The 16,156-nt window shown below is 55.3% G+C and overlaps 1 protein-coding gene across 10 annotated transcripts in view; it reads right to left on the reverse strand.

Annotated features, from left to right (window-relative positions):
* PACSIN2 (protein kinase C and casein kinase substrate in neurons 2) overlaps positions 1 to 16,156 on the reverse strand; it is a 135,571-nt gene that overhangs the window by 9,629 nt on the left and 109,786 nt on the right. For all 10 annotated transcript variants that reach the window (XM_059187175.1, XM_059187185.1, XM_059187182.1 and 7 more), the window contains 5 exons: positions 11,946 to 12,102; positions 9,786 to 10,021; positions 8,305 to 8,460; positions 3,672 to 3,847; positions 1,387 to 1,507 (listed from right to left, as the gene is read on the reverse strand). In XM_059187175.1, the coding sequence (XP_059043158.1) occupies positions 1,387 to 1,507; positions 3,672 to 3,847; positions 8,305 to 8,460; positions 9,786 to 10,021; positions 11,946 to 12,102 (846 nt within the window). The remainder of the gene's footprint in view (positions 1 to 1,386; positions 1,508 to 3,671; positions 3,848 to 8,304; positions 8,461 to 9,785; positions 10,022 to 11,945; positions 12,103 to 16,156) is intronic.

Genomic DNA, 16,156 nt, shown 5'->3' on the forward strand with positions numbered 1-16,156 from the left:
CTCCCTTCTTCCAGGGCACCATTGCCAGGGGTGGGGTAGGCTCTGTGCTTTCCCCTCTAGAGCCACTTCCACTTGGGAGGGCCCTGGCCTCTATTTTGTCCCGGTGCCTCCGTGGAAGGGGCACAGTCCACTCTTGGCCTCCTGTTGGGAGCAGATGTCCTAACGACAGAGCAGGGGGTGTGCTCAGCCACAGGGACCTACACTGCCATTGGAGCAGTTTTCTACAGAGAGGCTCCAGAAGGCAGGGGCACATGTGTGAAGACAGACACAACTGCAGAGTAAGATGGGGCCGATGGGCAGCACAGACCCCCAGCGGCCAGAGGAGACGGTGCTGCAGTCGTCCCCATTTTACACACAGAAACGGATGACTTGGGGCGCCTGGGTGGCTCAGTGGGTTAAGCCGCTGCCTTCGGCTCAGGTCATGATCTCAGGGTCCTGGGATCGAGTCCCGCATCGGGCTCTCTGCTCATCAGGGAGCCTGCTTCCTCCTCCCTCTCTCTGCCTGCCTCTCTGCCTACTTATGATCTCTCTCTGTCAAATAAATAAATAAAATCTTTAAAGAAAAAAAAAAAAAAAACGGATGACTTGCTCAGCGTCCCACAGCTGCCAAGAGGTGAGACCAGCCATGAGTCAGCCTGTGCTCTGGTGGCCACCAAGGCTAGGCAAGCCCCTTGGCCCCCACGCAAGGCATCATCCTTGGAAGGCAGCGGCCAAGCCTTTCCTGACCCCTGCTTTACCACACGGTGGGGAGAACCCCTGCCCTCACAGAGTGGGGTGGCAGCACTTGGTGGGGGTGAGATGGGGAGCAGGGACCTGGTGAGCCAGGCCTACGGCTAGAAGAGACCCAAGGTCCCAGGCCCTCCCATTTTGCCTGGTAAGATACTGGAAGGCTTGGATCCATGAAATCAGGAAAAGTTAATCCTGAGCCAAAATTAGCTGAATGTGCTGCCTGAAACCAGGAAAGCCCCTCAGTGTGAGGGTAAGAAGAGCTGCACATAACCCTCTCCCCACCTCCCCGCTCCCCATCCCGGACCTGAGGCCTACCAGGCCTGGAGCGCACATCGGCAGCTCCCTTCGCAGCCACCCGCAGGGTGTGGCAGGGAACCCGGGGGCTCCTGGAGCTCACGGCCGAGGGGAAAATGCCAGACGGCCAGCAAGCGACCACCGAAGTTCTTAGCGAGAAAGCACATAACTGGGTCTTCGCTGAGACTCCAAAGGCTCTCCGGGGGTGCCCTCGGGACTCCCAACACGGACCTGGATTCGGGAGCAGCTGTGCTGAAAGGGTGCCTCGTTAACAGGGCAGAGGCCAACACCGAGTTGGAAGGATAAAGACAAAATATGTCTCAATCCTGCGGGCCCAGGGGTCACGGGCAAGCCTCCTCTTACCTCAAACTGCGGCCAGTTCATGGACATGCCCGGCCCGTGGTTGGCTCTGAACCACCGCAGGTCCTCCACCGCGTCGGCGGCTTTGATGCTCTGCTCCAGGTCGCGGTAAATGCTCTTATAGCTGAATCAGATAGAGGATGCATGACTCTCTTAGAAGGTGGGGATGGCACTGCTCGTCCCAGCCCCGAGCCTGGCCACAGCAGGAGCGTGGGCTCCAGCGCATAAGTCAGCTTTACAGCATGGGCCAGGACGCTCCGCCCGGCTCAGCTGGAGGGTTCCGTGGCCTCAGTGCATGAGGGAGACACAGCTTTGGCTTCCCACAGACTGGCTTTACGTCCAACCAGGTGGCAGAGCAGTGCCCTGTGTCAGATAACGCAGAGCGTGCCAGCACCTCGGCCACAGGGCACCAATCCCTGTGGCTCCATTTCAGCAGGTCCAGGATCGAATGTCAGGAAAGTGCCCCCTCATCCGCTCAAAAAAAGCTGGAAGGTTTACACTCAGATGTGCAAACGCTCTACGTGAAGGCTGCCCACGCTCTGGCCACCCGGAGTGGCAGTGCCCACCAGCTCCCACCGGCTCACTGGCTCAGCAAGTGCGCCGCGGAGGACAGGAGCAGGCAGGCCTGTGGGGCCCATGTGTGTTTCCCTTCTCATCTGGGTGGCAGACAAGCCGCCTCCCTCCCCGGTCTCTGTTTCCTCCTCATTAAGTGATCACAGCGCCATCTGGTATAAGTTGAAGTGTGTCCTCACATAAGATGTTAAAGTCCTGACCCCCAGTACCTCAGAATGTGATTTTATTTGGAAACAGGGTCTTTACAGAAGTAATTAGGTTAAAATGAGGCCCTAATCTATGGGCACCTTTTTAGAAGAAAGGAGAAATGGAGACACACAGACACACACAGAGGGAAGGGCAGGTGAAGACACACAGGAAGATGGCCGCGTGGTGGGGGTGACATGTCCACAAGCCAAGAACTGACAGCAGATGGAATGACAGCTGCAGTGATCCCCGCCAAGAGCCTCAGAGAGAGCTCGGCCCTGCCAAAACCTTCATTTCACACTTCCCACCCTCCAAACTGAGGGAGAATGAACTGTTGTCGCCACAAGCTGCAGATTTCTGGTACTTTGTTAGGACAGCCTAGGACACTTCTGCCATCTACTCCCCGGGCAGGCTTCGAGGACTCGGTGAGGCCACAGAGGCCAGACAAGGACGCACATATACATCATGGGCACAGCCTGCCCCACCCCAGCCAGCCATGCAGCCCTAAGGCAAGTCAAAGCACCACAAGCGGCCTCAGTTTCCCTATCGGTAAGACGGGGAATAATGCTACCCACTTTATAGACTGTCATAAGCATTAATTAACTCTTGGCAGAGTGGCTGGAGAGTAATCGCTCCTTTCCACATATTGTACAGGAGACAAAGGAATGTAATCTCCTACAAACGACAAGCCTTAGCTTGTGAGTCGTTCCTACAGGGCTCTACAATATGAATGACTCAAGTCCACATCCACGGTTAGCCCAGACCTCTGCCCCGAAGAAGGCATCGTGGAATCAAAGGCAAGGCAAATGCAGAAGAAATACCCCGGCCTCCATGTCATGATCTGAGCGGAGTCCCCGAGGGCCTGAGCTGTGCTGGGCAGCCAGCTGCTCTAGAATGAGGGGTCTCGGGAAGGCCTTCAGAGTAAGACAGTCCTGAGGGCAGGGCAGAGCAGCCCAGGAAACCAGAAATGCTCCTGGCGTGATTTCCAATACGCCGGCTGTGGCTGTCCAGGCTGCAGGCCTCCCTTCCTACTCGGCCCTCGAGTGCTGTGCCCGCAGCCGGCAGTGCACGGCCCACCTACTGTGTAGCCCGAGGCCGCCCAGCTCAGGCCAGGAGTCAGCTGTCCCCAGCGTTGGGTTGCCTGGCACAGGCTGACCAGGCAGCTGCAGACAGGCTCAACACCAGGTCCGTCCCTGGGCAGGAGGACTTAACTAGGGAGAAAAGCTCTTTGCTCTCTTTTTTAAAAAATTAATTTAACTTTAATTAATTAATTTATTTGAAGTAGGGGGTCAGAAGGAGAGAGAGAGAATCCCAAGCGGACTTCCCACTGAGCTCAGAGCCCAGCATGGGGCTTGATCTCATGACCCTGAGATCATGACCTGAGCTGAAATCAGGAGTCAGACGCTTAACTGACTGAGCCACCCAGGTGCCCCCAGAGAGATCATCAGTGCCATCCCGAGTCTGGAGAGCAATGACTGACCTTGACTCAAAAGCAACTTTCCACTGACCTCATGGTAATGGAAACTTACCTGGCCACGTTTGACAGGTCTAGGTGCTTCTGGACCTCCAGCAGAACTTCCCGGAAAAAGCGCAGACGCTTCTCCTCAAACTGCTGGCACTGCTCAAACACCTGCTCCATGTTCTCCATGTACTGCGGTGTGCCCTGGTCGAGCTCCTTCAGGGACTTCTCATACTTCTCTCTGGTCTGCAAGAGAATCCACGCCAACAGGACAAGGTTCACTGCCATGCACCCTGCTTCCCTCTGACGGAGACAAAGTGAGCCAGGCTCTGTACCCTCATCCTCACCTGTCGCTGGTCCTTTCTGCCGCTTCTGAATTCATCAGCATCTAGGCTCACTGATCAGGTGACAGTACTAAAGCAGACACTCTGAGTGACTTCAGAAGCAGGCGGAGGAGCTGTGACCAGAATCCAAGGATCTACTTCCTCAGGTCCCAGCCCAGAAGATTCACACTCTACCTCTACTCCCACAGGGTACCCCCACCCAATCTGGGCTGGGAAAATACTCAGAAAGACACCCCCCCACCCCACATGGCCAGGCTCATCTCGGATGCCACCTCCACCACTGAGCTCACCCTTGGGGAAAGCTTCTCAGGCCTCCACAGATTCCAAAGCACAAAAAGCACAAACTCTGGAATCTGACAGACTCCACTTTCAAATTCAAGTTCAAGTCCCAGCCCCTCCACTTCTGAATGGCAAACCACACTCCTGGCATCTGCCAGGCCTCTCAGCTTAGTATCAGGCCCGAACAGGCAGATGCTGGGGAAGGGACGGTCACTCTGAAGCCCAGGGCGCATGCTCTCGGGCACCACTGCCCCGCTGATTTGTGCCCACGGCATCCATCCGTGTCTTCTCTCCCTGGGCAAGGGCTCTACTAAGTCTGCCTCGTGCCTCGGACCTTGTCCACAGCAGTGGTGACGCAGCAGATTCCTCTGGGCAAGATCACAGGCTCTGAGTGCCAGACAGACCTGGAGGTGCATTCTGGACCCTGTGTTTCTTAGAGCCTCACTTCCCTCCATTGAAGATGAGGTGGAGGCAAACCTCGTTTTGTGGCTCTCCATAGTATTGTGTGTTTTGCGGACTGAAGGTCTGTGGCGACCCCACATGGAGCACGTCTTCCGGTGCCATTTCTCCAACAGCTCTTGCTCGCTCATGTCTCTGGCCACATTTTGGTAATTCCTTTGTTCATCCCTATTACTGCATTTGTCATGGTGATCTGTGATCAGTGATTAGGACTCACTGAGATCTCAAATGATGGTTAGCAGTTTTTAGCAATAAGTATTTTTTAAAAGATTTTATTTATTTGACAGAGATCACAAGTAGGCAGAGAGGCAGGCAGGGAGAGAAGGGGAAGTAGGCTCCCTGCCGAGCAGAGAGTCTGATGCAGGGCCTGATCCCAGGACCCTGGGATCGTGACCTGAGCTGAAGGCAGAGGCTTAACCTACTGAGCCACCCAGGTACCACAGCAATAAAGTATTTTTTAATGAAAGTGTATCCATTGTTTTTAGATGTAACATAATTGCACACTTCATAAATTACACTATAGCGTGAACACAGCTTTTATATGCACTGGGCAACCAAAAGCATTCATTTGACTCACTTTCTTGCGTGGCCTGGAGCCAACCCCACCATGCCGTACTCCACAGCGTTCTGATATTTAAATGACCTGATATTTAAGTGACCCACAAAGGGCACCAAGCTGCGTGAAGGAGGCATTGAAAAAGTCCTTGTCTCCCTGTCCTCTGGCTCGCTGCAGCCCCTACACAACCATTCAGTCTGAGACTGCCCTCAAGTAGAAGTTTGTTACCAGAAAGGAAACAGGGTAGGACTCCAGGGGCCTTCTGGGGCAAAGTGAGGGATGGCAGGGCTGGGGCCAAGTTTACTGTAAGCTCTTCCCCTGTGGAGACCCTGAGAAATGGGGGGACCACCCAGAAACCTCACTTTTCTGGCCCTGACGACTGTGTGGACTACTGAGGTTGGGCTGAGCCTCCTGCCTTCATGACCAAGGCCATGTCTCAGGACCCCAGCCCCGCCACGTCTGGGGCAGCTCTGCCCTCTCAAGACCCCAAATCTACTGTCTACACTGCTCCCCTCCCGGACACCCTCTGTGACTGCTGCCCTGGAAAGCTCCCCACCCCCCACCAGCCACCGATGTTCTCGAGAACCCTCTTCTCAGAGACTTCCCTAACAGGCTCCACCCCCTCCCTGGAGCCCCCCTCCCCAGCGCTCCCTTATATGCCGTTCCTTGTTCTGCTTCTGAGCCTCCTGGCTGGGCCTGGTCCTCTGTGACCCCAGGAAAAGGTTATCATTTCCAGAATTTGGACATTCCCAGAGGGCCACTCACTGCTCTGATGACTCAACATCACCATCAGCCGCCCCGGGTCTATCTGTGCGAGGCCCGGTGTGAGGTCCCGAGCTCAGAGGCCTCAGGACATGCAGCTGTGGCCGAAACACCCAGCTCCTGGCGAACCATCAGAGCAGCAGAGAGCATCCCCTTCTCTGGGATACCTCAAAGGCACACAGCAGTCTCCCCGGAGCCCCTGCAGTGCCCAGTGGCAACCAGATGCTCCCCAGTGTCACAAACAGCTCTGCCCTAGCAAAGCCAGATGCAGAACAGGGTCGTCACTACTGGGGAATTCCAAGCACAGAGAACAGAGCAAGTTCCTAGTAAACATCCATGGAATGAAATGAAAGGCAGCCTTCGCCCTTCTGTGGACTGGGGCAGTTAGCATTGAACCTGAGAAGTTCCTTTCTGAGGGATACTGCAAGGTGCAGTCACCACCGGACCAGTCAGAGACACAGAAGGGTGTACCAGTCACTCGGTGCTGGTTTTGAGAAACTGCGTCAGGAAGGGGGGTGAGGGATGAGGTTGCCCTCCTGTCCGGGCCAGCTCTCCGGCTACAAGGACCATCATGCCCCGAGGTCACTGGCCGGACCACAGAGTCAGAAGGGAAACCTCTACAAAGTGGCCTGACATCCAGCCTTACGTCTGACCTTGGACCCCAGATCAAGCTGGTGGACTCTGTTGTGAGTGACCGTGAAACACGAAAGGTCTGTGTCTACCTCCCTCCCCCCACACCCAGGAAGCAAAGATGCCACGTCTCTCCTCCAGGCACCGCCCTGGACACCTGGCAAAGGTAATCCTCAGCAGCCCCAGCCTTCTGTGCCTTGAGCCCGGGTGCCCTCCCCTTCTAGCATGTAGCCCAGACTCCTCACCTGGCCCCTCGGTGGAGGCAGCTGGCGGCTCCGAACCCCACCCTCCTGGCCCAGAGCCGGTGCGGGGAGTGGGGGCAGTGCCTCAACGGACTCTGCTGCTTGGTCTGAGCGATGAACTCTTCGGCAGATGACTTTCCCCACAACCGCCCTTCGTCACTGTGCCAGTGATGGAGCGGTGACAGAGGGTACAGGTCCTCCCCCACTCACACTACCAGGCGGCACAAGATTGAGCCTCTCTGGACTTAGTTGCCCCCGTCACACAACAGAGATGCCACCTCCTAACTCTCTGGGCTCGGTGGGGGTGTGAACAGAGCAGCTCGGCGTTCCTGTTTCCCTTCTCGGCCTCACACCCGATTCCCGGGATGCAGGCCTTCTCAGCTTGGCTGCCTCTTTCTCTCCAAATGCCGGTGGCATCTCCTCCCTCAGCATGGCTGCAGGAGGGAGGCTGAGAGCAGCGGCCCCCAGCCCCGCACCCCTCCCCACACAGCAGAGGCGGCGGCCTGGGCCTGGCTCCTGTCAGCTCTCACTCCCTGGGAACTGGAAATTCTACGACTCTGTCTAGTGTCTGCACTCCGTGCCTCAGGCCTTCCAGGCAGGATCACTACCTGCATCCGTGGAGCCCAACGGCTTCCACCATCTTCCCACGGGCTCTCTCTAATCCATGGCAGCACGGAACCTCCCCACCGCCCAGAAGGGGGAGAGGGGCATCCGGGTACTGCACTGGGCCTGCTGCCCGTGGCGACCGTTCAGGTCTCTCGGCTGAGCGCCCACAGCCTCTACCCACACTTCTCTGAGGGCCTCCACTGCCGGGGCTGCTGGGGAAACCTGCCTGTTACCCGCGCCCCGCCAAGCTCCCCTGGCCACAGAGTGCTGGGCCTCCTGGGCACTCTACCACCCCTTCAGGGGGCTCCCTCCATTCACCACCAGGGCAATCCATCTAAGCTATGCTCCTCCTCCAAACCTCTGCCCTGTCTGGGCTCTGGAACCTTCTTTCAGTGGCTTCTTGTTAGCAGTGTCCTAAGCTCCTTACTTCACTTGCCTCACAAGACTGCTGGCGATTCGGTCATCACAACCCACTGTGCCAGCCCACATGTCAGCTCCCCGCTGCTGAGCCCACACCTCCTTGTCCTGCACAGGCCACTTCCTGCCACTTCTCCCGCAGCTGCCTGGCCACCCCGCCACCCTTCCCTGAGCAGAGGCTTCGTCCACTCCCCAGCTTGCCTGGCCCTCAGTTCTGCCCCTGTCCTGAGGAGGGCGCAGGGGGCTGTGGTAAGGTGAGGTGCCCATCGCAGAAGGGCGAGGGGATGAGCAGGTCTCACTGGCATGCCACCTCCCCACCCATCAAGCAGCGACGAAGGCTCACCGTGGCCAGAGAGGCGGCCAGGCGAGGCATGTGCATTCGACATGGGGAAAGACGGGCCCGTTTACCTTCAGAACGTCTTGCTTGCACTTTTCTACTTTGTCTTGCAACTTCTTAAGCTGCTCGGGATTGAGGGACGGGTCTGCTTTGCTGTTGGTTTCTCGTGATGTGGCCAACTTCTCCTCTTTGCACGCTGCGTGGTAGGCCTTCTTTGCTGCTTCTACCTACAGCGAGAAAGAGCTCCTGAGTGTCACTGTCTGCAAGTTCAAAATCCCGACCAGGGGTTTCAGACTCTGCTGGCCCCCCCAGAGGAGGTGGGGAGCAGGCACAAAGCTGCACGTGCCGGGTGGTTACAACAGAGTTACAGGGAGGAGCTCGTCCAACAGACACGCCGGAGCGCCTGCTTCGGCCCGGGCACTGTTCTAGGCACTAGGGGCGCAGCGCCGAAGACGCTGGCTTTCGGGGAGCTCTCTGTCTGGCCAGGGAGGCAGCTACAAAGCTAGCTGAAGAGCAGAGTGAACAAGAGGGTGAGGAGCGCCAAGGAGAAGAGGAAACAGGGAAGAGAGGTGGGGTGCCGTGCTAGGGCGGGGCGGGTCAAGTGCATCCGGAGCAGCTGGAGAGCGCCAGCCAAGATGACACAGAGCAAGAAAGTGCAGGAGGTGCGGCTATCTGCGGGAAGGGCAGGCCAGGCAGCTGGAACAGCACATGTGAAGAACGTCCCAAAATTCCAGAGCTATCAGGAGGGATAGAGCTGGGAGGCAGAATTATAGGCCACCGGCTCCACGGCTATCTCATACGGGGAGAACACGACACACACGCGCGTGCGCACACAGCAGCCGTATCTTTATTTCACACATGCTTCCTTCCTTGAGCCAAAGTCACGGGGCTCATTCTAGAGAGGAAAGATGAGTTTTGTACCCATAGTCTCATGAGGGGGTGAGGGCAGTTGTTACAAATGAGGCCACGGACAAGAAGCAAGAGAAAAGAGACGTGGCAAAAGCCAAGACACGGAAAAAAGAAGGAAAGCCTGTCATTACAACTCAAAGAGAGGTCTGTTCTGGGTTATTCTGAGGAGGAGGTTTCTGAGGGGGAGGAAGGTGGGGCAGCCCCTGAGAAAAGCCAGAGAGTGGAGGCATGAGGAAGCAGCAAGTCGGCCCCCGAGGAATGGGGCTGGGCAGGGTGGTGGGGTGGCGGGGAGGGGTGCACTTGTGGGCCGGGGCGCGTGTAGGAGAGCCTCCAGCTAGCCAGGGCTGGAGGAGACTCCGTGGCTTTGGTTGCTACTTTTAGAAAAACCTGTAACGGTATTATTTGCAAATTTCAAAGAAAAACATATATAAAAGAAAGACAAATTTTAAATTAACCCTTTCTACTACCCCAAAGGCACTTTCGTGTGTTGAGCTCGGGTTAATACTAGCTACGATGGGCTACTTGGCCCGCGGGGTGGCCTCATCTCTACCGCTGTTAGCATCCTGGGCCGAAAGCACTCAGAGGGTCTCGCCACGAAGCCCAGAGTCAGGCTGGGCAGGGAGCGGCCGCAGGAGGGAGGCACCTCTTTCAGCTTCTTGGCCCAGGGCTTCTGCGCCTTCCGAAAGCCGTCCTCGGCTTCTTTGGTCTCCTTGAAGCCTCCCATCATCTGCTTGTGAAAGGCCTCCTTCTGCCAGTTCTTGATCTTCTCGAAGTCCTCGTTCATCAAAGAGGCCTTCACCTCCAAGTGCAGCTCGCTCACCTTCTCCGCCTCGGACATGACCGCTGTCCAGGCTTTCTCCAGCGTCCCATACTGGGGCCCTGGCACAAGAGAGAAGCTGGTGGTTACTGGGCACCGGGGCTCCCAGACAGGCCCCGATGGGGATCCTGTCCGTTAACCTCTCTAGGCGGGGAGGACTGGATTCTGGGCCTGGCTGCGGGGGCCGGGAGGTTTCCTTTTGGTTCTCTCAGGTAGTTTGCGCTCAGTGGCTGTTCCTTTTTCAGTCTGGGATGAAGAAAGAATAAGGAACTGACGCTGGACCCACTCAGCCATTCTTCTGTTACGACAATTCGGGAATTACACACATTTCCTTTTTTAAAAGTCACTAAGCTTTTTAAAAACTTGTTTCTGCATCTTGGAAGTTTGATTTTGCTCAAGGCTGGCTGGAGAAGGAGGGGCCTCTGAAGTGGGCAGAGCTCTCCCCGCTCAGGTGCTCTGGCAGCCCACCTCCCCCTGCCCCGCGGAGGACTCCTCGGCTCCTCTCCCATTCACCCACCCAGGGAAACAGAGCCTGGCTCAGAGCAGAGGGCAAGAGCTGCCTGTCAGACGGGACTGTCTCCTCTGCAGAATGGAAACTCTGTCTTGGGGAGAGGAAGGAGAGTTGGAGGCAGGAACCTGCTCTGGCCAGATGGAAATCTCTAGACAGTGGTCACCGCAAACACTATGCTCAGGAAGGAAGCTCCCGATCTGGCCTGTCATTTTGTTGAGGCGTGGGGTGGCAGGGCAGAGAGAGACGGATGAAGAGGCCATGAGAGCATCTGAGGATGAAAACGGGGAGACCCAGGTCCTGCCCTCCAGGCTCCCCCAGGGGACAGTCACTGTTCGAGCTGGGGAATGACACAGAGAGGCATTGGGGGAGACAACGGTGGAAGGTGAGCCCTTCTGAACTTCAAATCCCCTGTGTCTATAAAATGAGCAGCTCCCTCTCCTGCCTTGGTCTGCAACACAGTGGCGGGATCCACAAGGTAAGGGGGCACGGGTGTTCTGTGAACCTCAAGTTCTGAATAAATGCAAGGGACCGAGCTGGCAGCTGGGTCCTAACAGGTAGAAATCAAACAGCAACAGTTACGGCTTACTGAAGGAGCTAGCCCTCCCCTGGCTACTTCTCACCTGTGCGTGGCCACTTCACTCCCTGACACCTACCCTGAACCAAGGCACCATGGCAGGCCCCACGGATGACTTGTTTCAGCAACAGGGGAAAGACGAGCAGCCGGTCCAGACCCAGCTACAGGTGCCTGGGGCCCTGCCCCTCTACGACCATTCAGCCAGACGGTTCCCCATCTTCCGAGGTGAGCCATCATGGTGGAAGGGCCTGGCCCACAGCACACCCTGAGAAAGTCCCACTATCCGGCTTCTGTCTCAGAAAACCCCATAATCCATCAAGCTCCTGGCCTACTGCTCGGAAGTGCGTTCTGAGCACAATCTAGACCCACAGCAGCACTCTGTTACTAAGCTCCAGAATCTTCTGAGTGTTTTGCTAAGGAGGGAGTGGGGGCGAAACCTGTACCACACAACACCTCTAGTTATCCCTGTCACGATTTAGAATGAGAAAGCCTGCTGGGTGTCACCATCTATCTTACCTGATGGGCTACACAGCCCGGCTTACAGATAAACCACTCTCCGTGTTGGACCCCACGGTGTGGAACAGCAAGGCCTCTGATGTGACAACCACTTTACTCAAAACTGGGTCCTGAAGGAGCTGTTCTGAGTTAGACCGGGAAGGGTAGTAGCATGTCCCACGGGTGACAAGGGCTGCCACGGGAGACCCTGGAGCTGTCTGCAGAGGGGCCCCATGCCACAGAGAAGGAGAAAGAAAGCCCGCAGCCTGTGCTGCTGGATGACGGCACCCTGCCACTCCCCCATGTGACTCACAGCCCCCAGAGCTATAGACGCAGCCCTGCCCTGATCCTGTGAGGTCTGCGCAGAGCTCCTGGGCAGAGATATCCCGGGTGGCAGCCTCCCTACCTTTCTCCACGAGCTGCCGCCAGCGCCGCGCCCACTCTGTGAGCTGCTGTGCGTAGGCCTTCTCGATGCGCGCCCGCTCGTGCAGGCAGTTCATGAGGTCGCTGCACAGGCGGTGGCCATCGTCAATCCGCTTCACGGTCCGCTTGTAGTTCCCGACCTAGGAGACAGAACCACACCGTGAGGCTGGGGGCCCCTCCTGGGAGTGAGGCAGCCTGACCCTCACGGCTGTACAAAGCCTCCATGCTAGCTGGGCTCCTAAGTGTTCATCCCCTCTCCCACTCGAAAGGCATCCTGTTAGATGACAGGCTCCCCGTTTTTATTACAAGCAGCAATACTAAGATTTGGAGCTTCTTAATAACCATATGGCCAGTGTCCACGCTCTGACCCGTGTGTCAGGGAAGGAGACAGACAAGCCCAGGAAGGGCTGTGATAGAGGGAAGTGAGGGGCCGAGGGTGCCCAGAGGGCATCGCGTGCAAACTGAGGCACAGGGACAGCGCCCCAGAATAAGTGAGGTCTCACTAGAGAGATTTAAGAAAAAAAAAAAGAATTCAGTAACTCAGATTAAAATGATTATTTGCCAGAGAGCGAGCGAGCACATGCACATACAAGCAGGGGGAATAGCAGGCTCCCTGCAAAGCAGCCCAAAGCGGGACCCAGGACCCTGGGATCATGACCTGAGCAAAAGGCAGCCACTTAACCAACTGAGCCACCCAGTCGTTCCTAAAATGATCTTACAATTAGTATTACAGAATTGGCGAAAGGTCTTTTGGTCACCATCGGTGTAAACAGGTTTCAGGTGCCTTCCGCTTTAAAGAATTTTATTTATTTATTTCATAGACAGATCACAAGTAGGCAGAGAGGCAGGCAGAGAGAGAGGGAGAAGCAGGCTCCCCGCTAAGCAGAGAGCCCGATTTGGGGCTCGATCCCAGGACCCTGGGATCATGACCTGAGCTAAAGGCAGAGGCTTTAACCCACTGAACCACCCAGGCACCCCTGCCTTCCGCATTAATGGCATCCTGCACTAGATTATTATTACTTCCCGATCAGAGCAATAAATGCTATTTCCCACTAAGGAGTACCCAGTGCGTGCCAGGCACCACAGCGGGTGTCTTACACCTCCAAATATTGCCCTGCCTTAATGAGTAGGACTAACTGTCCCCATCTTAAGAGAACAGCAGCAAGGCCTGGAGAATGACATGGTTCCCTGGACCTCGAGCAGCAGGGGCTGGGCTGCCGCTGAAGGCAGGTTCGCATGGTTCCAGGGAGGACAGTGTGTTTACCTGCTCTGCCAAGGGTCATGGTGAGTTCTGACTGCTTTCTCTCACGTGTGAAAAGAGAAACTAGCTCATCTATCAAATACATAAAGAATAATTAACAAAACATTAGTGGCTACTTTGGGGTGGGAATCAAAAGGGTTCAATATGTTTCATTCTTTCCGCAGTCAGTGCGGCAGGAGAGCCCGACTGCGCTGGAGCACTGGAGGAAAAGTGGCAGGAAAATGATCGGTTCTATTTCAACCTTTTCTTCTCCTGTCTTCAAAAATCTTCAACAACCCTGATCAGTTTTACTATTTGTAAAGCTCTCTGCCCGGGTGATCACTCTCCTATTTCGTCTCTGGATTCAGTCGGAAAACTCCTGGAGAACAGGGAGGAGTAGTTTCCAATTTGAGAAGGGGACGGTCTACTCTCCCCAGGGCAGGCTGTGGAAACCAACAGCACAGCCCGCTAACTCCAACTTTTGAACACTGCAAACTACCTGTTTCTCCCATCCTGAGCTGAGTTAACCACATGAAGGGGGTGGTGGGGAAGACTTTGCAGAGGGACAGAACACAGGGGCCCCGCAAGGAGACAGGCAGTGGGGGAGAAGGGGCTCTGGCCCCTTCAGGAAGGGCTATCCCTGAGGCCAGAGAGAGCCCTGCTCCCCTGGGAACAGCGAGGACCCCCAGAAGCGAAGTGGCCCCGGGCGGTGGTCTCCAGCAGGCAGGCCGAATAGCCCTGCGAGTCCATGTCAGTCGTCCTCCTGGCGAGGGCGTGGCCAGGCTGCTGCTCCTCACCGACACGGACCCTCCACTCTATCCTTCGGCAGCCCCTTTCTTGGCAAGGCAAAAGCAAGCATTTCCCCCCGCCCATTTTTATTTATTTATTTTTCAGAGAGGCAGCACGAGTCGGGGAGGGGGACAGAGGGAGAAGGAGAGAGGCTCTCAAGCAGACACCCCACTGAGCATGGACACTGACAACATGGGGCTCAATCTCCCCACACTGAGATCATGACCTGGGCTGAAATCAAAGTCGGTGGCTTAACCAATTGAGTGCCCCAGGGGCCCCCAAAAGCAAACATTTCACAACCAGCTGGAAGTGACACAGCAAGCTCACTTCCCTTAAAATAGGGCCTTGCTGTTACTTTGAAATTTACAGCAGGATGAAAACAAGTAACCAACAAAACAAAACCCTGCTGCTGCGCTGGCAGCAAGAAGGGCTAAGCTCATCACAGCTTGACTGAGACCTGACAGTCGACAGGAAACCATGAGGCAGAGCTGACTTTCAGCTCACGGTCACCAACAATCTCCACACTGGTAATCACGATCATAATAGGCTGGCTCTCCAGAAACCCGCCCACTTCTCTGCTTTTCAAAACCCTTGCAAAAAGATCTAGGGAAAAGAAAAAGGTTAACTCCTAAAAAGGACACCTGTCCGCATGACGTTCGGCAAGTACCTTCGTTGCTGTGCATGTTTAAAGGACAATCCCTTAAAATCTGAGAAGCAACAAGGAATACAGGCAGGATGTTTCCAGAAGCATGAGTTTAGGTTTAAATGCCGCCACTGTGACCACTGAGGCCAAGGGGAAAAGGGAGTGCTCAAGACATTCCAGCATCGTCCGCCCCGCTGGGCTTTGCTGGGTGAAAAGGCTCCATGCGTGTGCAGGCCGAGCATCCCTTTAGTGCACACACAGGGACACACACCACTGTCTCACCTCCCTCCACAGTCTGCCCAGTGACAGAGCAGTGTGGCCTTCCCACTGCCCTGGACAAGGCACGGGCAGTCGTCTTAACAGCAGAACGACTGACAGCTATTTCTCTAAGCTGAAATATAATCTACATAGGTCACATTCACCCTTCACAGGGCTCCGCTAGGTGAGTGCGGATGAACGTGTGCTGTGGGTAACCATCACCGTATCCGGGGGCAGACACTTCCATCTGCCACCACGTTCCCCACACACCCCCCCCCGCCATCAGTCTCTGCCCCACGCAGCCCCACAAACGCTGATGATCTGTGTCCCTCATAGGGGCCAGCGGCAGGCCACCCCCAAACAGGCCACTTTGGCATGAAGATTATTTTGAGTTAAAAAACAATCATACCCAGCAGATTCTGATTCTTTACCTCCCCTGCAGCTGCCTACAAAGAATCTAGATAGAGGACTTGCTCCAGGAAGAAAGCTGTCACCATAGAGAACTCCATTATACTCTGAACTAGGCTTGGGGGACAGGGCGGAACCCAGCAAGGCCTATCTGATCAACGTCCTCCGTGTCCCATTGTTTCTGAGCCGCCCAGCAAACATTCACGTTTCCTAAACATTTACTCTTTTTCATCTTCCTGTGAATCACATTCCTTCCCTTTGAAGTCCCAGACCCCTACCCACTTCTCCCAAGTTCAGGATGGCGTAGGTACCTCATTTTGCCTGTCTTTGGAATACGCCGTCTCTGTGCAGATTCCACACATATACAAATTAAATTATATTTTCTCCCATTAATCTGTCTCATGTCAATCTGATTCTTAGTCCAGTTGGAAAGACCTCTTCCGGCCCAGCACTGTTGACCAAGCTGTCCAGGGTACATGGATCGCACAGTATGTGGTCTGGCTTTTGAGACCGATCCGGTTATGGTCTATGTTACTGTCTATGTCCACAGTTTACTCCTTTTCATTGCTAAGAGGTACTCTATTGAATGCATATACCATCATTCGTTTGCCTTTTCACCTGCTGAAGGACACTGGGGTTGTTCCCAGCTTGGGGCAATTATGGGGGGAAAAAAAAGCCGTAAACATTCACAGACAGGTCTTTGTACAGATGTAGGTCTTCATTTCTTTTGGGTAAATATTCAGGAGTGGAAGTGTTGTACAGTAAGTCTATGTCTAACTTTATAAGAAATCGACAAACTCATACCCCAAGCGGCTGGACATTCTGCACTCCTCACTGCACTGTACAAGGGTCCCAA

The sequence above is a fragment of the Mustela lutreola genome, chromosome 8, assembly GCF_030435805.1.
Source record: "Mustela lutreola isolate mMusLut2 chromosome 8, mMusLut2.pri, whole genome shotgun sequence".
Taxonomy (NCBI): Eukaryota; Metazoa; Chordata; class Mammalia; order Carnivora; family Mustelidae; genus Mustela; species Mustela lutreola.